The sequence below is a fragment of the Zootoca vivipara genome, chromosome 10, assembly GCF_963506605.1.
Source record: "Zootoca vivipara chromosome 10, rZooViv1.1, whole genome shotgun sequence".
NCBI classification, from domain to species: domain Eukaryota; kingdom Metazoa; phylum Chordata; class Lepidosauria; order Squamata; family Lacertidae; genus Zootoca; species Zootoca vivipara.
The window spans coordinates 41,944,728-41,971,789 of NC_083285.1; the positions used below are offsets into that span (position 1 = coordinate 41,944,728).

Consider the following 27,062-nt stretch of genomic DNA (forward strand, 5'->3'; position numbering starts at 1 on the left):
GTAGGAATACAACTGAATGTTGTATTTAATGATGAACATTAAAACTCTGGAATAAGTACTGAACACAATTTAAGACAATCCTAAAATAGTTCACCATACTTGATTTCTATATAAGCATTCAAAACAGACTTAAAGGATCCTTAAAATTAGATATTGAAGTGTTTGAGTAATATCCTGAAATTCAGCTTAAGATGACTCTCCTTACCTTTCGTCCACAACAATAGCCAAGGCTCTGCATAACTGGATCAATTTCCTGCTCAAACACCTCTGCCAGCTTGGAACAGTACTTATATACTCTAGATGTTTTGCGGTTGTAAAGCCAGGCATTGTTGAACATGAGCCAAATATCATCGACATACTGCCAGGGTTCCTGGTACTGTCCTGTGTCAAGCTTCCTCTTGATTGTAGAAAGATCCATGGGGTTCTTTACTATATCAAAGTAATCCTGAAAAATAAATAAATAAGAATTCTGAACCCTTGGGTGCTGACCTGGAATGTCTTTGCTTATCTCCTCTACAAAAGCAAGTACACCCTGAAACCCCATCTCAGAAAGGAATGGATAATAAATTTGCTTTCAGTCAGACAAATTTAAGAATGACCAAAAGAGAAGGCAACTTTGCTCTGAATGAGACTAATTTGAAAAAAAAGGAAAATAGAAAAAGATGGAGCTACAGGATTTTTTTGTTACACACAAAAGCCCTGGAAAAGTGGTTATGCATTTGAGAGAAATGTTTCTTTTCAATACACTTACAGGAATTCCTAGTAGTTGGGGATCCACAGGCTGTCGGAAGGGAAGGGACTCTGGGTCCTGACGGTAAAGTGCCTCCAAAGTTGGCATAAGTGCCTGCCTCAACTCTTCTGGCTTGAAAACTTGTGAAAGGAGACACATAAAATTAAATTAACCAAGAAGATTAGAAATCTTATTAACATCAAGACAATGCTTCATTTCCCGTTTCCCCACTCATTATCCAATGGTGAAGTGTTAGGCACTGACTAATTTGCAATAGTCAGAACAGGACTCTGATATGGAACAACAGATTTTACTCAAGAGCTAATGTGAGCTAACGTGTACAGTAAATGTAAAGTTTGGCTAATAGTTAAATTTCATAGGCTTGTCTCCTATCCAGTGTTTCATTAGATAAGGCACATCCTTCTATGGATGTCCTACCGGTATTACCAAAATATTAACATGTGAAGTTCAAGTCTCAAACTAAAGAAAGCTACACAGCTTCTCTATGTAGCTGACAAGAAACAGTAAACTTACTTTTCCTCTTTGACTGTCCTGAAGCTGGTGAAGACTGAGTACCTGGAGTACTAGGTCTTTCCTCCTCTTCCTTCACTTCTTGCTTCACTTCTGGTTTTTTCTCTTCCTGCTCTGTTGATTCAGATTTGCATTCCTCAGACATGGATTCTACCTTAACCTGGAAAAGCAGGAAAACATTTATGAGCAAAAAAAGCAATAAAATAAAATAAATAGTAATAATAATAATAAATGATCACACCTTCAAGAATAATGAAGAAAGCAGCTGGGTGACACTGTATGTTCTCCTTCTATTGCAAGTAATGAGACCATACCTCTCTTATGAAGCTTGTTCCCATTCCCAACTAAGGGACATTTCAAACACTATGCACTTCTTAGTGCTTAGTTAGTACTTCTATGTAGGAAAAGGTGTAAACACCATGACTGATATTCAACATGCTCAGAGTAGCCCCACTCAAGTTTGTCAATTTCCAGTGGGTCTATTCTAACAGATATCACCCCATGAATAGATGTGCAACAACTGTACACAAAACTATCACTGTGTGTATACAGAAGAGGTGGACAACTGCAGTCTCCTAGCACAGGTATACTGAAATAGCTCATACAATCTACATGAAGGTCACATTACTATCAACATACTACTTTCATGCTTCTTCCTCAATATGACACTTTCAATAGGAAACAAAAACTTTGAAGATAGCTATATCTGAAAAATAAGAGAACGCCATATTAAGGAAAAACTTGTTCTCTCCCCTCTGTAGCAATTGGTGATCCTACTGTAGCTACAAAGCAGCCTAACACAGGGGTGGAGAACTTCCAGCCCATGGGCCAAATCAGGGCTAGTACGGGCCCCAATTTCAAACACTATGCAAAACTGCAAAACTGCAAAACTGCAAAACTGTTTACCCAGCCCTTTAGCCTGGCATTGTGTGTAATGTCATGTGTGGGGCAGATGCAGACAGCGCCTCCAAAAATGAGCAGGAGCTTTAAAGGCCTCCTGGTTGTTCTTTTGTAAGTGAAAATTGCTGTCAAATCCATACTGCAGATGAATTTACAGCAATGCCTGGGATCAGCACTTCAAGAAAGCCAAATATTCCACCACCAGCATAAAAAGAAGCCACAGATATAAATGATTGTTCTCTGCAGGTGTGGCTTGTGCATTAACCATAAAACAATTTTTTTTAGTCTGGGTCTTCTGATGTCGCAATGAGTTTTTGCACCAAAAAGGGTGTGTGTCAATGAGACATCAGGTGACCCCACCCACCTGTTAAAATGGACCACAGGATGGGGGTAGTTCAGAATCTGACCAGCTGGCCAGAACCTGTTCCTCACATAAGTGCTACTAAGTAAACTGCTTGGTCATCACTTGAGAGAAAACTTCTAACCCCACTTGTATCATGCCTCAGAGACAGGAGATCTGGATCAAAAAAACCAAAACTGAAATGTTTTGAAAATTAGTGCACCGACTTTCCTAATCAGCAAGTCAGACTGGTATAGTGGATAAAGTACCAATTTGGGTAGACCTGGGCATTTAGAGGGTGACCTTGAGCCACTTTCTCTCTTTTCAGCCTAATCTACTTCATAGGATTGAGTGGATAAATTGCAGTCCTCCTTTCCCATATCCCTCCTGTTCTTCTTGGAAGAAAAAGATCCAGGTGTGATCAAATGAATCAATTCCTAGGCATATCCAGTGTGCATGCCACATTCTCACCTCTGGCTTCTCCTCCATTTGAAGATCTGTTTGTTCTGACTCCTCCTCTTCCATTTTAATCTCCATTTTAATTTCAGGCAAAGGCTGCTGTTGCTGTTGCTGTTCAGGAGCAGCCTGTTGAGAGTTCACATCTGCACTGTTGGTGGATGGTGGGTTTGATACTTGCCCATCAATGTTTGCACCTGGATGTGAAAGCTACAGAATGAAAGCAACAGAACTAGTAAAGCTACATGTTAAATAGTGCCACACAGTTTTGCAGTAATTTTATTCTTTGCTTTATTTTGTGCTTCTAAGCTAGATGGTATCTCAAGCAACATATGCCACATGCATCTCGATAAGAAAAGGTGCTACACAAAAAACCCCAATATCCTAACACTAGCCTACCCTGGAATTATGTCTAGCTATACCACTTTCTCTCCTGCCAACCTAGCAGTTCAAAAACATGCAGTGCAAGTAGATAAATAGGTACCGCTCCGGCAGGAAGGTAAACGGCATTTTCGTGCACTGCTCTGGTTCGCCAGAAGCGGCTTAGTCATGCTGGCCACATGACCCGGAAGCTGTACGCCGGCTCCCTTGGCCAGTAAAGCAAGATGAGCGCTGCAACCCAGAGTCATCCGCAAATGGACCTAATGGTCAGGGGTCCCTTTACCTTTACCCCACTTTCTGCACCCCCCTCCCCAAAAATCACACACATATATTTTTATCAGACATCTGTAGCTGAATTAATTCTTTGAAACTCTGCTATACAAAAGACAGCATGCATTCCAAAGTCCAGCATACTGTTCTATACCTTCATGCAATGCATGCTATTGAGAGAGCAGAAACCATTTAGCCATTGATACTGTATATAACAACCTAAAAAGATTTTGCCCAAGGTTGGACTTTCACTCTTAATAACCCTAGAAAACTTCCTTACGGGTGTTGTAGGATGCTGAGGCTGCAGTGCTGCTGTAGGGGTGGGCACAGATGCAGTTGTGCTCTGTTGCGAAAGAGGTTGCTGTGGCAGCTGCTGCTCTGCAGAAGGGGTAACAGAAACTGGAGGCTGCACTTGTGGAGTCAATTGAGCCTGGGGAGGTGTGGGGGTCTGCCTCTGTGGGGGGTGCATAGTTTGTGACGGTGGTCCAGGTGGCATCGCTTGAGTGGCAGGAGCAGACCCAATTGTTGCCTGTGGTGGTGCTGGTTGCTGCTGCTGCTGCTGCTGCTGCTGCTGCTGCTGTTGCTGCTGCTGCTGCTGCTGTTGCTGCTGCTGCTGCTGCTGCTGGGATATCAATCCTGGAGGTGTATGGTGAGGTGTGGGAGTACGGCTTGGTACTGGAGAAGGAGAGTTTCGATGTAAAGTAGACTGTGGAATAGGAGGGCAATGAATATGACTCCCTTGAGAACCTGGCGCCACTACTGGAGAAGTCACAGGACAGGAAGAGCTGGTCATTTGTGCCTGTTGAAAAACAGAACTGTCAGTATCTGAATAAACTATGTTTAGTATCAACAACTGAAAGGGGCAGATCTAGTCTCCCTCAGCTCCTGCTCCCTCAGTTTGGAACACAAAGGTGAAAAGGATGTGGAGGGAGTGATGTGATTTGCAGGCAGTTCACGTTGGGAGAATGGACGGGGAGCTTTGGCCCATCCTCCTCCTTCTCCCACTCAGTGGCACTCCTGTAGAACTACTTGCCAACCAATGATAATGTGAGTAAAATGGAAGGCAGTGCACAGAGAAGTTAAGGATAAGTACTAAGTATGCTTGCCTGAAAGATGGTCTTCACCAGATAATCAGTAGTGCCAGTAACTGGCTTGAATTAATAATTTTGCTCCCTTTTTAATCATTCATCCACGTCTACCATGCACACAAACAAATCCACATCCAAAGAGCCTGCCCACAGAACTTCTCTCAACATACTTGAGACGTGGGAGTCTGATTGCCAGGTTGAGTCATAGGCGTGCTTGTTGGATTCATTCCAGGAGACAATGTAGGATATTGGGTCTGCTGAAGGAACTGACTTTGATTGGAAGGTTGTGACACCCCTTGTTGCATACGTGGGGGAAATCCCATCTGTAACAAAGTATTTATTATGAATGAATAAAACACTGTATCAAGCTAATAGTCAAAGTTAAGAATGACATGGTACTTCCAGACACTAACATAGCAAATTTATTGATACCCTCTTATCAGATAAGTTGCCAGGGACTATCACGGCCAGAGACTTAAATGGTACTGCCTCTGGATTCTCAGCCCAGTAGCCCAATAAAATTCATTATTTGAAGCATGTTGCAGGCCTAACTTAGTTAACATAACCGGTTAAAATATGAACAGTACTCCCTATTTAGAGAGTGGACTACCAACACATTTACATACATAGGGGGGTGGTATTCAAGGTAGATCCACTGAAATTAATGAACATGACCAAGTTAGATCCCTTAAATTCAACAGGTCTACTTTGAGCAGGACTTGAGTCAAACAACGCCTATATTGTTTTGGCACAGCAGTCAACAATGGAAAGTCAACCAACCTGGCTCATGGTCCCCGTCTGGCTTAGCTGTCCAGGGTGCTGAAGGGGAGGAGTTTGCCGGGGTCCAACTGACTGCATTTGCATGGTCATCTGGCCAAACTGATTCATTCCTGGGAGTTTACATGTTTAAACAAGATTGGTGAGTTCATCAGAATATTTATACTAACAACAAGTTAAATGTGTAAGAATTATAGAAGGCAGGGAATATTCTAAAGAGGCAAGAAAGGAGGAGGAAGATGTCAGGGACAAACCAGTATCAGGACTGTGTGCATGAGAATAAGGAGACACAAGGGAGTGTGAAGCTTGAAATTAAAATGAATAGAGACAGGAAGCAAAGGCAAATAGGAACTTTATCATGGCACTGGAAAGAGACACTTATAGCACAGGCATTCTGAAACAAATCAAGAGAAGAAAATGCACCAGAAATGCAGAAAAATCAAGAAAACACAGCTTGGGGAAAATGATTACATATGGACATGGCCTGTTGCGATAAAAAGAAAAGGGTGGCTCTTGGAGACACTGTAAAGTATGTGGAAAGATATTGGCAACTGACATTGCTGCTGCCATGTCCTGCCATTCCACTGCCATGTCCTGGCCAGTGCTGCTGTCGGCCTCTCACATCTGGACAAACTGACCCAACATATTCCAGCACTTTGGAATCTATGCCAACTCAGTGCTCAGCTCTGATCTGCTGTGGTGGCTTGACATTTTAGAATGATGTTGGACACTGCATGATGGGCATAGCATTTGGGGCAATTTACATTGGTGGGCAGCTGCTAAGCACTAGCTCAGCACCCATTCTGAAGCATGCCATGCAGGAAACACATCTGGAGGAAGGTGAATAACTGATGGCGGTGGCAGCACCAAAGTGGGAGCTGAATAGGGTGGGAGCACTGTCAGGTAAGGGACCATGCTGGAGCTGGCATGGGAAGGGGTAGAGACAATGAAAAGTCCCTACTATAGTGGCAAGTTGTTCAGCTCTCTTTTTCTGAACTCTTACCTGGTGGTGTCTGCATTCGATTCACCATCTGGTTTGGCACATTGGCACGAATCATAGTTGGGTCGGGAAGAGGACCGTCTGTAGTGTAGTTGAACACGAAAGTTAAAAAAATTCAGACATTTTCATTTTTAAAAAACAAGTTTTGTCAGTTTAGGGTAAGGGGAACCTTAATTCTTAAATTCTTGGACATATTTCAGCATTTGGGGAATATTAACTTTTACATCTAGGATGCTAAACACCTAACAGCAGCACTATCTTTTTAAAATTCAGCAGCTGATCAACCAAGTTCTATTTTCAAGTACCAAATGTATCTTTAGAAATGAAATGCCAGGATGAAGGGCATTATTCTGAAGGTACTTTCAACAGAATATGAAAGCATGCACAGTTCTCCAAGCATCCTCCCTGAAATTGACGATTATGTATCACAAGCAGAGCAAAGGAAACCTTAAACTGAACTATATATAACTGAAGAGAGATTAAAGGGTGTAATGCCATTTGTGCAGAACTATTCATTTTAATGATCAAATGATTGCAATTATATAGATATATCAGAATGCTGATAATGAGTTAGCCGTTTTCACACATGCTTGTCCCAATACCTCCTTTCACACAGACACAACTACTTTGCCATGTTTTCACACTATGCACTTGAGGGCTCTGAACAAATCACACAATTATATGGGGTAAAGGCTCATATGGGTTATTCCCCTCTGTACCTAGCTGGAGAATGATTGTCACCCCTGTAATTCTTGAGTGCCCAAGAATCATGTAGATTCAAATGTCTATTGTTGTTGTTGTTAAATTCATTGTTATTGTTAAATCAAACTTTGTAAGGGTACAACACTTACTTGCTGTCATCCCGGGTTGTGGCTGCCCCATGGGCCCTTGACTGATAGGAGCTGGTGGCATGCCTGGGGCATTTGGTATCATATTCTGCCTTTGTAGCCTGGTCCTCCTCTTTTCCTCCAGTTCCTTCTGGATCTTATAAATTTTCTCTGCTAATAAGTGGTAGTACTCTGCCTGCAATTAGAAAAGTATATGAGATGCATACATAAGGAAAGCTTACAATATGTGTATTTCCAATCCACCAGAGACTGAAGGAATCCTCCAGCTACAGCATATTAAGTTGTAATCTTTTTTTCCTACACAGAAAATAGTGGCCACATTCTCATTAGAATTTCATTTTAATCCATAAAATGCTGATCCTTGTGATGATGGTATACACACATAGAAGGTGGGCCGTCATACTGTTCTGATCTAGAAAGAATGTGACTGGGGTCCCCATCAGTAGAGGCCAGGATACTTTGAAGTACCAGGGAGTGGTGTTGTACATGTAATCCCAGGATATCAAGATTCAGTGCCTTACTTTCTATGGCAACAGTGTTCAATTTACACTTCCAAGTCTGGCAGATTGTGTTCCGTAATTCAAGGGCATCATCTAGGCTGCAGTTCTAGGTTGTCTGAGCATTCAGTCCACTGACCCCAAGTACCATTATCTAGTCACCAGGCCCTATAAAATACTAGCCTCAAAAGTTATTCCAAGTAACTCATCACTGGAATGAGCCTACACCAGAATACTTTGCTAATATTCGTTTGTGGCTTTGGAACTCAGCCTCTGCCTCCTGCTTCAACTGACAGATACTAGGTCCCAGAATACAAGGTCTCAGAGTCTGCCCTTTGCATGCAAATACCCAGTGTCTGGCATGGTAGGCAGGTTTGGCCATAAGGCAACATTGTCCCAACTACAGCACTTCATTACTGGAGCAAATGGACAAATCAAAGGAGTATAACCAGGAGAACTACTGAAATGGGGGATTTATCTGCCTCCTGCCCCTAAGTTTCTTGGTCAGAGCAGGTTTCATTCCTCACATTTGCTAAATACTATCCTGTTTATATGCAGTATAGCAGGAGCTGCTCAGAAACCAGGGCTTTGCCACCCCAATCTGGCTTCTGTTTATTGTTGAAAATAGCAGCAGTGGGGAACCTCTGGTCCACAGTCCAAACCTGATCCACCACAGATTTGTATTTGGCCTGCAAAGCAGTTTTCCCCAAAGTATGTCATATATGACATCAGGTGTGGGGTAGGTAGAGATGCAGCTGTCAATGCAGCTGTTGATACACAACTATGAGCCCGAAAGGGTGCCAATGACTGTGCCCTGGAAGGAAAGCAGACTTTGCCTCTGCAAAGCTAAAGCTTCAAACACTTTAAAGCACTGTGCAGGGCTCTTTGCAATGATGCCATTCTGACATCCAGTGATTGACAGGAAGGTAGGCACAAAGCTAGCATCTACTAGGGATCTGGCTTGCGAAGCCTAAAATGTTTCCTACTCCTAAAATAGAACACGTTTGCATCCTTGGAACTTGCTTCAGAGAAAAATGGAATTTGCTACAAATGATGATTCATTGGTATTACTGAAGCATTCCTTCCAAATACTTATTACATATACATACAATGGAAAAGAACATGACTGGCTTTTGATCAACGTAATTATAGAAATGACAAAAAGACAAATTAATTTATAAATTAATACTTTGATATCAGAAAATTACAAAATAACTTACCCTGCTATTTGCTGATTCATACATGTCACCCTCTACTTTCCGAGCATAGGAAACAAGATTTGCCATGCGCCTATCTTTTAGTGCTGCAGGGTCAGGAGTTGGAAATATGGCTTGTACTCTGCAAGAATATAGAGGGAAATCTTGAACCAACTATTTGTCTCCTGAACTTCTGGGTCCAAAAATCTAATGCTCACAGCTAGAGTTTATGTTATTCTTATTTTTTGTCAACTTCTGGTAAAAGCCAAAAACAATCATGGATGGGAATTCTGGAACTGTACTGGACCAAGAGGTACAAATTGTCTAATTCAACTCACTGAAAGCTTGCAACATCCAGATAACATAAGCTGCCTTAATTAGGAATAGGTTTACAAATATGAAATTAGCTGTTGTGATGCTAACTCACAGGCAGAACAAACTCTGGAATAAGAAACTGAAGGGAATCCAGCAGAGTATAGCTTGGTACAGCAGGAAGAAAGAGAAGGCCATGATAACCGTTTCTCAGGCAAAACAAGCTTTTATAACCTTGTTATTTCAGGGAAAGCGACTGATACAGTGGAATCACCCTATAGCCTCAGAGGAAATGATAGCCTTCTGAACCTTTCAATCTGTAACATGAAGTGCCTTACCACAAGGGGCAGCAGAGCATAGATCCAAAAGTTCTCAGTTCTAGGTCCAGGGGTTCCTAACAAAAGGCTACTTTCCACTCATATTCTCTTTGAATATGATGTCTGAATAAGAACCAAAGTTTACCACACTGAAACATCTATTGTCTCAATAAAACATGTCTTAACTGGGCCAGAAGACAAACAACAAAACCAATCCTCACCCAATCAGTGCAGTATGTGAATTATGATTAAAAACTGTCCCTTACTCAACAATGTGCGGTCCGATGAGCAACACTGTTACCTACAGCGCTACTAAACGAGCCCCTGAAGCATGCTAGCAAACACAGCCTGGGCCTTTTCTTTTCAATTCAACTGTTTTTCCCCATCATGAAGAAATGGCAATGGTCTGGTCTAGATTACATGGACTACTTATTACATTCCCCTTAATCCATGTGTAGGCATAAAGTAGATCTCTGGATGATTTGCAGTAGATCCACAATGGTTTGACTCCAAATTGTTTATCAATTTGGCAACCAATGAGCTAGGCAGCAAATTGTTTATCAATTTGGCAACCTAAGGCCCGTGGGCCAGATGCAGCCCAATCACCTTCTAAATCTGGCCAGCGGGCTGTCGGGGAATCAGCATGTTTTTACATGAGTAAAATGTGTCCTTTTATTTAAAATGCATCTCTGGGTTATTTGTGGAGCCTGCCTGGTGTTTTTACATGAGTAGAATGTGTGCTTTTATTTCATATGCATCTCTGGGTTATTTGTGGGGCATAGGAATTCGTTCATATTTTTTTTCAAAATATAGTCCGGCCCACCACATGGTCTGAGGGACAGTGGACTGGCCCACGACTGAAAAAGGTTGTTAACCCCTGCCATAGTTTAAAACAAATTATAATTAAATGTGAAAGGGAAGCATGCTGCTCAAAAGTTCTCATGGCACTCCTTCCACACACACTCATGTTACACTGTGGACAGAATAAGCCAGAGCGACCTAGCTTGTCAGCCAAACCCGAGCATGTGGATCATTTTGTCCAAACGGACTATGGACTGAAACCAAGGTTTGTTCCAGACAAGCTAGTGTCTGATTTGCTTCATCTTTAGCACAGCAAGAAGCAAGGGAGAAGCAACATGAAAGTTTTGAGCGCTGTGCATCAGCATATTAAAGCACTGTTTGCTTTAAACTATGGTTTAATGTGACATGCAAACCAGGCCACTATCATGGTTGTAAGTGAGATGGATAGAGGACAATACACCAAGTATGCTATCTTGAGCTCTTTGGAGGAAAACAGTGATGTTAAATAAAAATCTTCCAAATAAATCTAGTCCAAACCAATAATAATTTCTTCTTCCTTATTGAGTCAGTATAGAAAAATGTTCTGGGCATGGTCAAGATCCTATCTCTTTGTTTTAATGGAAGACATTTCAACCCCCCTATGGATGCCTTGGGGGGGGGGTTATGTGGCAAAGGTTCTAAGTACCGAAAAATGGCTCGTAACCCAGGATAATTTATTTGGGCAGGGTTACAATGGTGTGTGTGTGTGTTTGTTTACCCAATACATCATGCACAGAATTGCCATTTAGCCCTGGAGATGACTTGTGTCTTCAGGAGCAGGGTGTGGAAACAATTACTGAGAAATTAAACACTAATGACAAAAAAAAGATAGCTCAGGACAACATGGATTACATGCTGGAACCAGATCACACAACTTGCCCCCCACTGGCTGTTTCCTCTGAATTCCAACTACAACAGCCTTTCAGGCATTTCGTTCAATGTAGAGATTCCAATGAGCTAGGCAGCAAATTGGAAGTATTGCGATCTTTGGTCATAAGGCTGATTTTCTCCTTTCATTAACAACTCTGTCTGATCTTTAGACTCCTGCTCAGTCTCCCACAACTCCCATACAAGCGATACCAGTAACTGTAATGTTAATGAGGTAAGAAAAGTGAATAGTTACATCAATTATCTATGAAAGGAATGCAGCAGATACATTTAGAAGGTTTAAGTACTTTTATTGCACTATTTCAATTATTTCATCTATAAGTTTGAAGATTTGGTGATCAATACTTACAGTTTATGAACAAGGTGATTTCTGAGGTCCTGAGTAATATCTTCATGCCATGGTTTCCGAATTCCAATGCCAGAAGGATGTGTTGCTGTTGGCATGGCCCCCAAACTGGCAACATTGGCATTTTCATTCATCATAGTACTATTAAAAAGAAGAGATGATTATCAAAGGCACAATAAACCTCTTTAAGTGAGACTTTCTTTATATGTAAACACATCACAAGTAACTCTATATGAAAGTGGCCTACTCATGCTCAGATTCCTGCTCAGCCATAGGTGGATAAACATCTCTCCTCTCTCTCTCTCTCTCTCTCTCTCTCTCTCTCTCTCTCTCTCTCTCTCTCTCTCTCTCTCTCTCTCTCTCTGTGTGTGTGTGTGTGTGTGTGTAGAAATACAATTTTGAACATTAGCTGCCATTTCTTGCATCTGGAAAGTCCTGGGTACTTGTTATTAACCAACAATAATTTACAGTGGTCAGGAGTTGAAGCTTTTTGTCCTCACTTTACCTGTGTCCCAAGCAATGAGCTGCAGTAGCAACATTATGCACAATAACCAACTTTAATTTAATTTGTACAATCTCTACCAGTCACAGCATGTACCTTTTTGTGGAACAGAATTAATTATTTAGCCTGGTATATGATATATATTCATATTATATATCATACGGTAGATCAAAACCTGTGCTATATAGCATGTGTATCACTAGCAGAATGTGCTATACTACTTCACTGACAACATTTTAAATTCCAACACTTTCCAGTCAATATAGAACCAGCAATATAAGAGCTTGCAGCAGCACTACAGAATTCAGAAACGAGACACATGTATATCCACTATGAAAGCAATGCAGCTACTGCAAGTTATTTTGCTTTACCTATAACCTTTACAAAATAAGTTTTCAGGTAAATGTGGAGCCCAGACAGAGTATCTCAACGCTAACTCAGTATGTTGACCTCAACAGATTTAGTTCAGGCGGACAAAAATGCCATCTCTATAATAAAGAGGTCACAGATAAAAATTTTAAAGTATACAATATTTTCCTTTTTAAAAAATCCCTTGTTAAAAGTTACTATTTTGTAGCTCTGCCACTTTTGTGAATTCTTTCCTCAATGTGTTACCGAAAGTTGCTTTCTATACAATTAAAAATAAACTTACTTTTGAGAATTCATAGCTGGATGCAACATTGATTCAGGTAAGAGACTCTGGGCTTGAACACCAACACCTCCATTCACTCCCATAGGATTAGCATCTAAACCAAAAGAAAGAAAGAATAACTACAACAAAACAACAACAACAATAACAACAACAACAATTTATCATTTGTACCTCGCCCATCTGGCTGGATTTCCCCAGCCACTCTGGGCAGCTTCCAACAAAGATTAAAATACATTAAAACGTCACACATTAAAAAATTCCCTAAACAGGGCTGCCTTCAGATGTTTTATAAATGTCAGGTAGTTTTTATCTCTTTGACATCTGATGGGAGGGCTTTCCACAGAAGTAAGAAGAAAGAAAGAAGTAAAATATGCTCTACTGTAGATTAATTGCTTTAGGTGCTTAAGTTGTTTCCAGATATTCTAGGATACACATGCTGCTATCATTGTCGCACAATAGATTTTGCCCCAATTACAAAACGGCTTCTTTCCCCCCATATGAATGTGCAGGAGCAGCTCAAGGGGGGATGGAGGGCTTCTGATGGCAGGAGCAGATCTTGCTTCCTTAACTGAGTCTCAGATTGCAGCATGTTTAATTTGTTTATCAAATTAAAAATGAACTCAATGGGAATCATTGAGATAACCCCTCACTAAAACTACGCTGAGTTCAACTTTTTGGTTATACTAGAGAACAATGAAACCTTGAAAACTTGCTTTTGCCATGTACAAAGTCTCACTATCACCCATTCTCCCAATGGATGCAAAACTTCACAAATCCCTTTAGTAAAATACTAGAATAAGTTGTAGTTTAGGTGTTGGTGGTAATATTTTTGTTTTAATGCGGAATTATATGTTTTATTATTGTTGCCATGATTTGGAGTTGTTAGCTGCCTTCTGAAATAAGGTGGGATATACATATTTAAAACGAAGTTAAGAACATACTTGTAGGATTCATGGGGCGAAGTCCCTGTGGTGACTGTCCTTGCTGCTGGCTCTTCACTTGAGCTTGTGTCTGCGTCTGCATCTGATTCCCTTGATACGTCAGTCCAAGGGCAGCATAAGCCCTCTCAATCGAACTGGGGTCAATCTGGTTAGTAGCATTTATGTTGGGGGTTGTCTGCTGACCCACCCCTACAGAGCCAGAATTTCCAAGTCCTACTGCACCACCACCTAGTAATGCTAGAAAAAATGAAGACATAAAAATGATCAAAAACAGTGACTAGAATGAACATAAAACACATCGATCCTTTTATAAAGTCCTTAGTAACACACCAGTAAGATTTCGGGCATTAAACTGTGTCTGTTGCTGACCTGATAAGCATGGAGGCTGCTGCCTACCACAACCTGGGCAGCTATGGCTGCATCCTACTGTATTTGCAGACAAGACTGCCATCAAAATATGATAGTGAGGCCAGAGTAGAGGGTCTGTGTATATCCAGGGTCCCTGCTGTCAGGAGCACTGCTTGTCCTATAGGGACTCAATCCTGCAGCTGGCTCTCACACCAGCCATTAATAGTATTAGGAAAAACATTATGAGAAATGAAGTGATACTGCAAATCTGTAATGCCCTAAAAAGAAATAAATTAATGACTACTTACATTGTTGATTTCTTTTGTCCCCAGCATTCTTGAGAGGGAGACACACAGGACAGTCATGCCGTGTACAATTCTTCCAGTGCGATATGATTTGTCGTGAAGATGCACAGTGAGCCACTAAAAAGAGGGTTAAAAAGCAATTTTGTTAACACTTAAAACTTCTTTGAGCCAGCTATACATGTGCTACTGATGCACAGAATCTATGCACAATTACTTGGAGTACAGTGTGACTCACACTTCTGAGTATATTGGACTGCACCTTTTATATATATATATATAAAAAGACTAATATCCAGAATTGAAAACTTTTCCCTTAGTCTTCTTTTGACTGATAGGTCAAGGGAAATCTTAGTTGATTGAAACTTATCTTATCAAAGTACAGATCAAGGCTTTTCTGCTCTTTGCAATCTGTATCTCTCATCCTGACCTTGTAATTTGTGGGCACAAATTACTGCAAGATTGTTTTTCAGACAGTATTAGCTTCCTACTGCCACAATGGTAACATTTCTAGAGGGGCTTGACTTGACTTTACAAGAACAGGACCAAAGATTTCTATGAGATGAAACGCTTTATACTTACCCTGGCAAGATTTTCCAGCCTGGCAATGTGTCATGTGGTTGAGGACATTCTTCATGGTTCGACAATGAGGGAGGTTGCACTGTCGCACCTCACCATTTGCTTGTTCCCGCCGCTGACATTTGTGAGCATGTAAGAGGAGAACAAGTTGCTGCTGAATGAGCTTGCGCTTTTCTGGGTCTGCAGTTGGTGCTCCTGATCCCATGCCCTGGGGGGCAGTTGACACCATCCCAGCCTGCTGAACTGGAGGTGTCTGCTGTTGACCCTTCAAAGGTAAATAAAGAAGACAAATGGAAGTCTAAACCTGACAGTTCTCTAACACAAAATAGTTATTCATGTCTTTTGAAAGTTTGCTTAAACCTGTAGAAGAAGCAGCTATATGAATTACTTTAAGATAACCTAATAAAACTTCTCTCTCCAAGAAAGCTCTTATTCCTTTGAAGAAAACCCATTCTCAAGCAAAGTACCACAATGCAACATAAAGAAAGCAGCCATACAACACAGCCTACTAATAAAATGAGTATGAGGAATGATTTCATGAATCAATATTTTCTTCCAGCAGCCAACACATAAATATACCATCCCAGATCAAGCACAGGAGACATAGTTATTGTAGCCACTACCAATGCAACATAGCAAACTAATATTGCTGAGCTTGATAACTAGAAATATATGCTCCTATTCTGCTTAGCAACCACCTTGCAACGCCACTTGTGAGGCTGATCTTTGGAAGTGGCATTGGAAGCATTATTCCATATTGCTTTTCATTCAACTTCAGAGAGCTTGACTTGATTAAGTTTTAAGGATCTCCAGGCTTACTTCATCAACTGCGAATGAATAATTATTGTTTTTCTCTTTTAACAAGGGGTCAAGGTATGAGAGTTCAGCACAGCTAACATAGTACCATCCATGGGGGAAATTCACTTTTCCTGTTAGCTTCACCCAAATACAGTAGTAAAGGGATTTTTTTCACTTTCAGCCTGTTTTCAAGTATACTGGAGCTTCACAGCTTCAAACTAACCGGGCACTAGAGGCACCAGTTTGAACAAAAGTTACACTAATAACTGAAATGAGCTTTCCTCTGCATTACTGATCCATAAGAACCATGCTTCATCCTTCCCAAACTGACTAAAGCATAATACAGTAGAACCTCGGTTTATGAACACCTCGGTTTATGAATTTTCGGTTTATGAACGCCGCGGACCCATCTGAAACGGATTAATTCACTTTCCATTACTTTTAATGGGAAAGTTTGCTTCAGTTTATGAACGCTTCAGTTTATGAACAGACTTCCGGAACCAATTACACCCATGTTTCAGTTTATGAACGCTTCAGTTTAAGTACTCTGCGGACCCGTCTGGAACGGATTAATCCACTTTCCATTACTTTCAATGGGAAAGTTCGCTTCAGTTTATGAACGCTTCAGTTTATGAACAGACGTCCGGAACCAATTGTGTTCATAAACCGAGGTACCACTGTACTACAATTGAATTACCCTTTTGCAATGCTGTACCTTCCAGAACTTTGACTCTTCACATGTATGGGTATTATGGCTATTCATGGTAAAACCCCACTGTCGTGAATGGAACTTCCCTATACAAGTGATAGGATTGTGGCACTCACAGATAGCTTCATTCCCTTCAAATTAATTGATGTACCAAATACCAATCACAACTGATAAACTTACTCTTTATTAGAGTAATAAAGAGTAACACAACATACCTAATTAGCATAATCTACTGTATATTCATACAGTGGAGCTTTTAAAGTGCTCTTTGCCAATGCTATATGGTGTACAATATTACACTGGCCCAGTTTGTACATAGCATTTAGCCATAGTTTATTTTAAACTATAATTTAATTAGAAGTGTGTTCCTGCCCACTCTATAGTTCCTATGGCCTTTTAAACTGTGCATGTGTGTGGGTTACTGTTTTTGCTTGTTACTATGTTATGTATTTTTGTATTTCTGTATTGTAAACCATGCTGTGATCCTCGGATAGAGGATAGTATATAAATTTAATAAATAATAGTAACAATAAATTGTTCCTCCCCTACTCCTGCATGTGCCTGCCCCTCTCTCATTGAGGTAACTGTTTGACCAGTTCCTTGAGTGTTAGAAACAGAGATATAAAAGCTATTTGTCATATGGCCCCTTAAACCTAGGTGATGGGCACACTAATGGAATGTTTAGGCGCTTAAAAAAAAACACACAAAAACAACCATGCTTACAAAGCCGAAAATGAATTTTGTATACTGTCAGCTCCAGCTAAAATCTGACTCATGCCATAGCACAGCAGCAAAAAAAACCCAACAAAAACCAATGCTGCTGTGCGCCAGCCAGTGGCGGAGATGTCAGGTGCCATCTTGGCACCCAGGCATCTTCATTTAGTTGTAAGTGTCTGATAGCCAGGTGCAAAATGAGCATGGTGCCTGGCTAATATTGAATGCTGTAAGAGAGGCAAAAATGTTTACCCATTCCAAGGGAGAGTAAGTAGAATTCACTTCACATCTGAATTTATTAGGTTAGTCAATTCTCATTATGTGCCAGTGTCAGGAAGCCTCTGCAGAGGGAGGCCAATGTTTATGCCCTCACTCTAATTCATTGACATGACAGTAAACTGCCTATACTCATTAAAACATACTTTGAAATAAACTATAGCTTAATGTATTGTGTGGACCAGTCCACTATGGGAATCTATTAGATCTGAGAGCCAAAGCAACTGTTGCTTATTGGCATGCTGATCTGATGAGCAGCGCAACATGCTGCCCATGTGATTCCCAATTGGTTTGGATCACATCAGGAATATGGCTTAAAAGTTAATGTGAACAGTACATAATGGAAGCAAGCAAAGAGGAGCACTGTAAGATGTTTTGACTTCTAATATTCTTTGTTCCCAGTATTTTTTAGGCAAAAGTTCAGCACAGTTCTATTAGGATCAATACGTTAGTTCACTTTTAAAATGCCAATACTGTACCTAATGATGTACAATTTGACCATAAGATGCATAAGACATTCTTTTTAGTCAGCAATCAGAACGAGCTTGAAATAAGTGAACAGCTACACACCTGTGCTGCTCAGAGTAGATGAAGATGATGAAAAAAGATTTTAAAAATTATAGAGCAACACTTGGCTACAAAGATTACTGGCAACAGCAAGCCATTCAGAAATAGCAGTCTAAGAACGTTTGGGGATCTGACTTACACTCTTAGCTTTCCACTTTTTAAGAGCATGGTTCCATGCATAGTCTCAGGCCACACATACAATGCAACATGAGATAAGTAATACTGCATGCATACCTGCAGTTGTATCCTATCCAAGGGTGGTAGAAAAATTAAGACAAGCTATACATGACCCAGGAATCAGCTCTACACAGCCTCTTCAGAGCTCCCCTCCCCAGCTCCAGCCTGCTATTCAGTGTGGCGCCTTCATCGCCCACCGCCCAGGCCCCTCCTGACTTCCCAGAGAATGGAGCACTGAAAGCTAAAAAAAGCCAATATAGGCCACCTGAAAGAGAGGTGGTAGCTCTGCATGGCCTTTTCAGACCTCACAATCCAAGTCAGTCAGTTTGCCCATCTTCACCACCGCCCACAGCAAGGAGAAAGGGACATTGGAAGCTCCAGGAAGTGTCACACTCTCCATGTTCTGACCAGCCTGGCTCCTCCAACATCTTACCCAGCTACATTCTGCCTCCTCCTCCACCTCTGTATTGCCCAGTAAGAAGAGTATGTTCCTTGATACCCCTGCCTCCAACCTCTCCACCATCCCCAGAAAATTGCTGTTAAAAATACCAATGAGGCACACATCATCTGGAAGGGAATAGGGATGCTAAGAACCTTATGAGCATGTACAGGCACCTTCCCACTCACACGACCACTGACACATGCATCATTTTTTGTGCCCAAGGGGGGCAGAACAGGACAAAAAGGACTTGTGTGTGTCCCACTGACATGCACAGTTACTGGGAATGGAATCTCTATGTACACAGAGATTTTCTTGTACTGCTGTGTCACTAGCTCAGCACTGTGGAAGGCAGGATTAACAAGAATCAAGTTAAGTGTGTACACATTCATTACACTGTCTGCTCATTGGGAGCTCAGGTGTATCTGTGGTGCAATGCTCCACTGAATGTGTTGGCTCAACGGCTGCAAACCATAGATTGGCAAATGAATGAACTGATGCAATCACTCCTCATCAAATACATCTTAAATCCTGCTATGACAATGCACCTATGCAAGTTCGCATAAAGTCAGTTTTCAACAAAAAGCAATTTTATGTCATCCTTTTCTTCCTGTATCCCATTTCCCCTCAAACTTTCTGCCCAAATTATCAACAAGCACATGAACACAGTTTCAGAACACATCACAGTTATTTCTATATCTTCTCCAATATATGGATGGAAATAGTACTCTGGGCCTCCTAAAAGGCTAGAATTCAGATGATGAAAGGGTAGATATGAGAGTTATGCAAAAGACAATGAGATATGGATCAAATAGAAATCCCATTCAAAAGAAATTAAACTCAACTAAGATGCTTTTTTCCTCTAGGTTGAATACCCTTATTTCTCATGGTTTGACACAATATGGAACCCATTAAGACAAAATACTGAACTAGCTGTACAATAATTTGAAACAGAAGTTACTACCTACCATATTAGGCATTACTGGACCAGGCACTGGCTTCTTGTCCATTGGAAACTGGGGTAAACTGTTAGGTAATACAGGCTTATTTTGCATCTGGGGACCAAGTCCACTGGCTCCAATTGGTTGTCCAGGATTCTGGCTGTATGGTGGGACATAAGGACCGGGGTTGTTCATCATTCCCATCTAGAAATTAAAGAATGACAATTGAGGAATATTTTCATTTTCTTCTGTTCATTTCATGGTATACACTATAGTTAACTACTGTTTGGTTCAAGGAATGGAATATCAACAAACTGTAAAGTATTAACAAATTCTGATCTACATATACCCTCTTAATACTATCCATCTCTTTCCAAACCCCAATTCAATATTGGTTGTACTGACAATTAATAAAATTTTGCTATCATTCAATACTTCTTGCCTGGACACTGAGGTCCAGCGCCAAGGGCCTTCTGGCGGTTCCCCCGCTGTGAGAAGCCAAGTTACAGGGAACCGGGCAGAGTGCCTTCTCAGTAGTGGCACCCACCCTGTGGAACGCCCTCCCAGCAGATGTCAAAGAGAAAAACATCTACCAGACTTTTAGAAGACATCTGAAGGCAGCCCTGTTTAGGGAAGTTTTTAATGTTTAATGTTTTATCGTGTTTTCAATATTCTGTTGGAAGCTGCCCAGAGTGGCTGGGGAAACCCAGCCAGATGGGCAAGGTATTAATTATTATTATTAACAGACCATTGTATTTTAATATTTTGTTGGAAGCCGCCCATCTGGCTGGGGTATAAATAATAAATTATTATCATTATCATCATTATCATCATCATTACTACTACTACTACTTTCCATTTTCCCTTCATTTTAAATCAAGCATTTCTTCATATACCATATATTCCTCCAGATATTGAATTATATTGAGCACCTCAAAAGTTAATTTATCCTTGAATGCTTATGATCCAAAGATGCACCTTCAATTTTACAATCTGGATATTGAGCCTGATTCCAGTCATAGGTCATAAAAGAAATTGAAGATTTGAAAGAATGTCAAAAAATGGCAGATTAACAAAGAATTATATACCACTTGATCTAAGAAAACCTCTAAGCAAATTACAAAAATATAAAATACAATTATTGATAGTTCCTAAATGTCAAATTCTTACAAGTGCAGAATGAGTATTATGAAGCACCTGTAACAGTGTCAGTGCTGCAGACTGAAGCTGTCAAATGGGCATATATACACAAAATAAGCAGAACACTTTACTACAGGCACCCCCAAACTTCAGCCCTCCAGATGTTTTGGACTACAATTCCCATCTTCCCCGACCACTGGTCCTGTTAGCTAGGGATCATGGGAGTTGTAGGCCAAAATATCTGCAAATTGTCTCCCACTAGCGCAATGGGACTTCTCCTGCTCCACCAAATCTACTCTGGAGGGTCAAGAGAACCCCTAGAACATTGCACGGGGGGGGGGGGGTGTGAAGAGAAGGGACAGTTCAACCTGACAAGCAAAAATGCACGCACTGACAGAACAATCATTACAGCATGAAGCTGAATTCCTCCATATGTACAATGGTGGACTGGTCTAAATCATGACAATCTTTAAACAGTTATCAAAAAATGCATGAGTTTTCAGTTGAAATTGAAGCAACAAGGCTCTGCTCTTCTCCCCAGCTCCAAGCTGGTGGACTCCTGCCCGTTATAAATAAAATACACAATCTCTTGTGCTTCTTTCAGAAGTGTGGTCTACCAGAGCAGGTAATTTCCAATTATTGGTTCTTTATACAGGAAGATTTTCTCTGTCTCAGGTCTTATCTACTTGTCCAAGTAAGTTCATTTAATACTATTTTGCTTGTAAAGTTCCTAGATAGTAGGAAATCTCTTCTGGAAATTGTAAGAAAGGTCTGCTGGCCACAGTCCATTTTACACAGAGATTTTAGTTGCAGAGAAAACAAGCACATTGTTTTTAAGAGAGAGAATATGTGGTTTAGACAAAGTAGCAGGTACGAACATAATTAAGAAACCAGCAGCAGTTAAATAAACCTAGATGGCTATAGTGGAAGAGTTCATTCTATGCACTACTGTAACATACTGGAAATTCCCTTCCAAAACTTTCTGATATCATTATCTTTTACATTATCTAATACTCATCAACATACACAATTCAGTGCCCTGTCCTCCAGTAGCGACAGCTGATGCCACCCCCTAAAAAGGTCACACTGCCAATAAGTTGAGGTGAATATAAAACAGACATAATTCTGTAGTATAGTACAGTAGTAGTAATTAGGGCTGGGAGATATCAGCTTTTCAACATAGCGGTGTATCGCCAGCAAAACATGGCAGTTTGGCGATATACCACAATGTTGAAAAAACAAGATGAATTGGCCTCTGCCAGCGAGACACCAGGTGAAACTGCCCCAGCTCTCACCTTGAGAGCTGAGGCAGTTTCACCCCCTCCCCAGCTGAGACAGCCCCGGTGCTCTCTCATGTGAGCAGCATAGCATTGGAGCTGCTTTGTGCCACTCAGCTGGGGGGAGAGAACGCCTGGGAGTGGGCGGAGCATCAGGGCTCCTTTAACTGCTCCCTGCGGGTAGCAGCAACCACGCTCTCCTCAGCTGAGCAGTTTCACAGCGCTGCTGCCAGCTTGCAGAAGCTAGCGCAGGGCTGGGGGCTCCTTTGACTGCTCAACAGATGCAAGGGCAGCTGCACATTCCTCAGTCAGGCAGTTTAAAGATGCACTTCATCGATACAGCTTGTTTCTCCCTCTCTGTCATATGAGAACAAAGTGGGATGGCGGTTTCACTCAGCGAAATACTGCTGAGTGAAGCAGACATCGCGGTCTGCTCCTCATACCTGTCCTGGGCGATATATCGCCCAGGTCTAGTAGTAATGGAGAATCAGTGTTCCTTAGCCTCAAACCTAGAGAAGCAAGGAAAAATAACTGAACACACAAGTTTGGTTACATCAGTGTAGAATGGAGCCTCTCTGCTATCCTTCTATTGGGGAATAGAAGACAATTGCAAGTTGTTCGGCTCTTGCCAAGTCATCCCATTTCCTCTGTCATCCTTGTGTCTTCAGTTTGTGTACCTCAAAACATGCCACATAAACAACCCTGAAAATTTAGACTGCATAGGTTTAGATCCACCTTGACAGCATAGATCAGGGGTTCCCAAACTACGGCCCGGGGGCCGGATGCGGCCCAATTGGGCTGCCAATCCGGCCCGCGACGACCCCCGCCGCCGCCACCCGCTCTTACGGTGGCAGCGCTCTTCCGGGTCGGGAAAAAAGCGCCGAAAATCCTTTGTGCGCATGCGTATGGGCCTCTCCCGACCCGGAAGAGGTCATTTCTGGTGCACTTCCGGGTCGGGGGAGGCCCATACGCATGCGCACAACGGATTTTCGGCGCTTTTTCCACCCTGGAAGCGCGCCGCCGCGCCAGTAAGCGCCTGTGCGCATGCGCACAGGCGCACACTCCTCCGCCCACCGGCCCGCACAGGCGCGCGCTCCCCCGTCCTCCGGCCCGCCGCACGATCGGCGCGGTGGGAACCGGCCCAAACGCCGGTAAGTCTGGGGACCCCTGGCATAGATCATGAAGTTATACATAAACTGGCAGGCACAGTATGTTGTTCCTCTGGTAGTTGCTGTGGCCAACTTCACAGTCTAACCGGTTATAGTTTATTGTTGCTTTTTAAAGAATGTGTTTTAAAGTTTTCATTTGCTAGATCATAGGAGGTGGGAAGGTGCTCAGTATGCTGTGCACAGGAATCAAGTGGACTGCTCGCAAAGAGATGAAACATTTCCACCACTGCCAGCTCACTTTTCATACTGGATTCTAGAGGTCAAGCTCCCTACTACCTGTCCATCCTAGAAAGCAAGAGAGCTGGTGGCAGAGAAAAGAAGCACTTCATTCCTCTTCCACCAGCCTGTAGTACCTCTATGCTACACAAGTAGGAAAAGGGAGAACAGGGAGGTGTGGAGTGACCCGTGCCTCTGCCACTAGTCCATTTGCTTTGTTTGCTGGATTTGCAAAATGAGTCTTTATTTTCAAGACATAAAGTATAGGAACACAAAAGGCTTGGTGCCCACTGTGTTTCTAGCCTGTAGAATTCTTTACTCTGCTTTTTACCCATAGCAGGGGCTGGCAAAGTATTCTATTCATCTTCCATCAGCCCCTCTTTTGAGTACTGTTTTTGGCTGGCTGTTAACTTTGTGGCCAATTTATACTATTATTGTCATTAAGGTAATTTTTAAGTAGCCTTCTGCACAATCATCTCAAAGTTATGTACTACATGAGAAAAGTGAAAAGACAGTTAAAAACACAAAACACAACAGCAGATACATTTAAAACAAAACTCAAATAATATAAAGTAGATATAGCAAAGACCGTTTATCCAGTTGAGAAAGCTTGTGCACAATTGTTATAATCCTATTATTTTTTAAATATTTGATTGATCTAGGAATAACCTCCAGCATTCTCTTCCATTCATAATTTCATGTGAAAGCTCACTATGGACTATCAGCAGTCCCTAGATTCACAAGTAAAACTCAAGAGATAAATGCTATGACCACCAAGGTCCCTTGCAACTCTTACTATTCTAAAATATCAACAGATTTTAAGTTTAAGGTTTGTAAAGTGGACCCATTTGGGTTCATAACTAAACTATCTTCATGAGCCATTCTTCCAAGCCTCTAACTAACTAACTGAATCATTGCACCAGTGTAGCCCACTACCATTAAATGGAATATGGCTGAGACGTGAAGAGAAAATCTGTTCAAATGCACTAGCTCGCTTACAGGGTACTACCGTATAAGCAGGCCAATTGTTAAATCCCAGTTAAGGCCATATTACGGTATGTTTGGACCACTCTGTGATCTTTGGATGAAGAGAAGTATATAAATTTAATAAACAACAACAATTGAAATAGTATTTATTCTTCAGTAATTGCTCAGGGTGCCTTGCAAATGAACCACTGCTACAAAGGAGTAATTGACAATATTGTCAATTGCTTAACATAACAATGAGTAGTAGAAGCTCCTATATTTGGGAGGGGGTGGTTCTCCACACATGTTCTTGGCAGCAAACTGATCCTCTAAATACTCAAATTTGGAAAATTCTCTATAGATGCTAACAGAGCAGATGGCACTGGAAACTTCTGTTTCAAGAATGCAATTTACTCCCCCTCCCCTGTTAAATTCAATCTGCAGCATGTGCATTTTAAAAGCCCAAAGTGACCACACTCCCACTGTAAACCAGTGTTAGAAACTCAAAACTTTGAGAACTTAAGAATAGCCACTTTATCCAGGGACATTTCACACATACATATAGGCCTATTCTTACCTCTTTTTCTTAATGGCGACACAGACTATTCATAATGTAAGAATATTCTTCACAACTGTGAGCAGGGCAGTGGGGTGGGGTAGGTAAAGAGAAGCTACAACAATGAACTATAACGTTGTTCACCGCTCCTGCTCAGGCTGCACAGAAAAAAGCATTTTGGTTCCTGAAATTCATTCTGATTGTGTAGATAAAATAAAACTTATAGAATTCTACAGGATGTGTTATTAGTGTGTGAAAACAATCAAGATCCAAGGATCCCCAGGCATGCACCTCCAGATGATGGAAATGTCAGGCGCCATCCTCGCACCTAGGCTTCTTCACTTGGTCACAAGTGGCTGATAGCCAGGCGCAAAATGTGCCTGGCTAATTTCAAACACTGTTGCAAGCTACTCTAACATGTTTGCTCTAAGAAAAGACATGTGAACCATCATCAAGAAAAAATAAAGGAGAAGATGGGATGAACTTTCCCCAGAAATATAAGATTACAGTGTTTGAATTAAATTCAGTATATACCAGTTAACGAGGTTTATTATTGCAAAGCTAAACCTTTCAGTTCATTTTAATATGTGGCATATTGAATCCTTAAGTGGCCAAAACACTCGTTAGACAATGCCAACATGTAAAGCAATGGATCAAAATGTAATTAAGTCCTTTCTTGGAGTTCATTTATGTATCAAATATATGATGTCTTTTTTTACTGAAGCCCCAGAAACTATGCTATTCAATTATGACTTTGTCAGTTCTTGCATACATTTAAGTTTTGAACCATATCCTTTATACAAAAACTCCAGGATTGGGAACCAGAGACCCTCTAAGTGGGCTTCCAACTCCTATGAACTCTGACCACTGGCCATGCTGACTGGGCCTGAAGGGAATCGGAGTTCAACAACATCTGAAAAGGAATACATTCCACATCCTTGGTGTTGCTAATATGGTGCACAAGAACATAGGAAACTGCCTTAGACCAAGTCAAACTATTGCTGCTGCTAGGCCTATATCATCTATAGTCTGATTGGCAGTGGCTCTCCAACATTTCAGACAGTAGCCTTTTCCAGCCCTACCTAGAAATGCCAGGGGTTGTGTACAAGATGTCCCAGGTTCAAACTGTGCACATTTCCTATTGTGAACCTAATCAGAGATTTATCCCAATTTCATCCTGACATTTCCACTTCACATGTGGTTGTATAATTATGTTATTCTGGGATGTCTTGTACAATTGTTCTTTGAAATTATTTTTTTAAAAATAGATTATTAAAAAATAAATAAAAGTACAAACAAATATTTGCAACCAAGTTACATCCCAACTTCATCTACTTCTAACTCCAAGATCTTGTACTGCAGTCATTGCTTAATTCTACTTGGACTGCATAATGTTCAGATATCAAGGTTTGGTTATTCTACACCATCAATGATATTTACTGTAGCTCATGTATACTAATGATATGCCAAGTAACTACTACGGTAATCCATAATTCTTAACTGCTGTTCAAGAAAACGTGACTCACCTTTTCACACACATAATAAAATTAAATTACTGCTCAAATGCAAGAGTTCTAGAGTATATTATTCAACGGCACCAGAAGATTGTAGAATCATTGTACTGTGCTCAATTAGAGTCAGAACAGGCCAATTTATATGAATGGATGGAAACACACCTCTTTTAAAAAACAAACACTGAACACCTGAACAGAAGTAATATCAAACTAAGCCACTTCAACTTAAATGAACACAGTTCATTCTTTCTCTCATGTACAGCTGTTTGGGTTTGATAAAATTAGTACATATTAACCATTTTCAGTGCTTCCATCCCCCCCCCATTAAATTTAAGCAAAGTTCATAATACTAAATTGTCTTAAAATAGTTGCAAGTAATAAAAAAAATTATTAGTAAAACTTTGAATATGATTTACTAACATTTATACCACATCTATAGTACAGAGTGTTGTATGGTATAGAGTTTTGAGACAGCTATATATAGTATAGACTAAGTCCAACAATTATCATAATCAGATTTGCAAAGCTGATTTAAACTGGGCATTGGAAAAAATTAGATCCA

The 27,062-nt window shown here is 41.0% G+C and overlaps 1 protein-coding gene across 1 annotated transcript in view; it reads right to left on the minus strand.

Moving 5' to 3' along the window:
- Positions 1–27,062, minus strand: part of EP300 (E1A binding protein p300) — a 73,116-nt gene that overhangs the window by 23,019 nt on the left and 23,035 nt on the right. The window contains exons 3-18 of the mRNA XM_035126525.2: positions 19,690–19,866; positions 15,045–15,306; positions 14,469–14,582; positions 13,813–14,049; positions 12,872–12,965; positions 11,721–11,858; positions 9,039–9,156; positions 7,325–7,496; positions 6,477–6,554; positions 5,477–5,586; positions 4,867–5,019; positions 3,889–4,407; positions 2,973–3,167; positions 1,265–1,421; positions 752–870; positions 206–445 (exon numbers count right to left, since the gene is read on the minus strand). Of these exons, the coding sequence (XP_034982416.2) occupies positions 206–445; positions 752–870; positions 1,265–1,421; positions 2,973–3,167; positions 3,889–4,407; positions 4,867–5,019; positions 5,477–5,586; positions 6,477–6,554; positions 7,325–7,496; positions 9,039–9,156; positions 11,721–11,858; positions 12,872–12,965; positions 13,813–14,049; positions 14,469–14,582; positions 15,045–15,306; positions 19,690–19,866 (2,883 nt within the window). The remainder of the gene's footprint in view (positions 1–205; positions 446–751; positions 871–1,264; positions 1,422–2,972; positions 3,168–3,888; positions 4,408–4,866; positions 5,020–5,476; positions 5,587–6,476; positions 6,555–7,324; positions 7,497–9,038; positions 9,157–11,720; positions 11,859–12,871; positions 12,966–13,812; positions 14,050–14,468; positions 14,583–15,044; positions 15,307–19,689; positions 19,867–27,062) is intronic.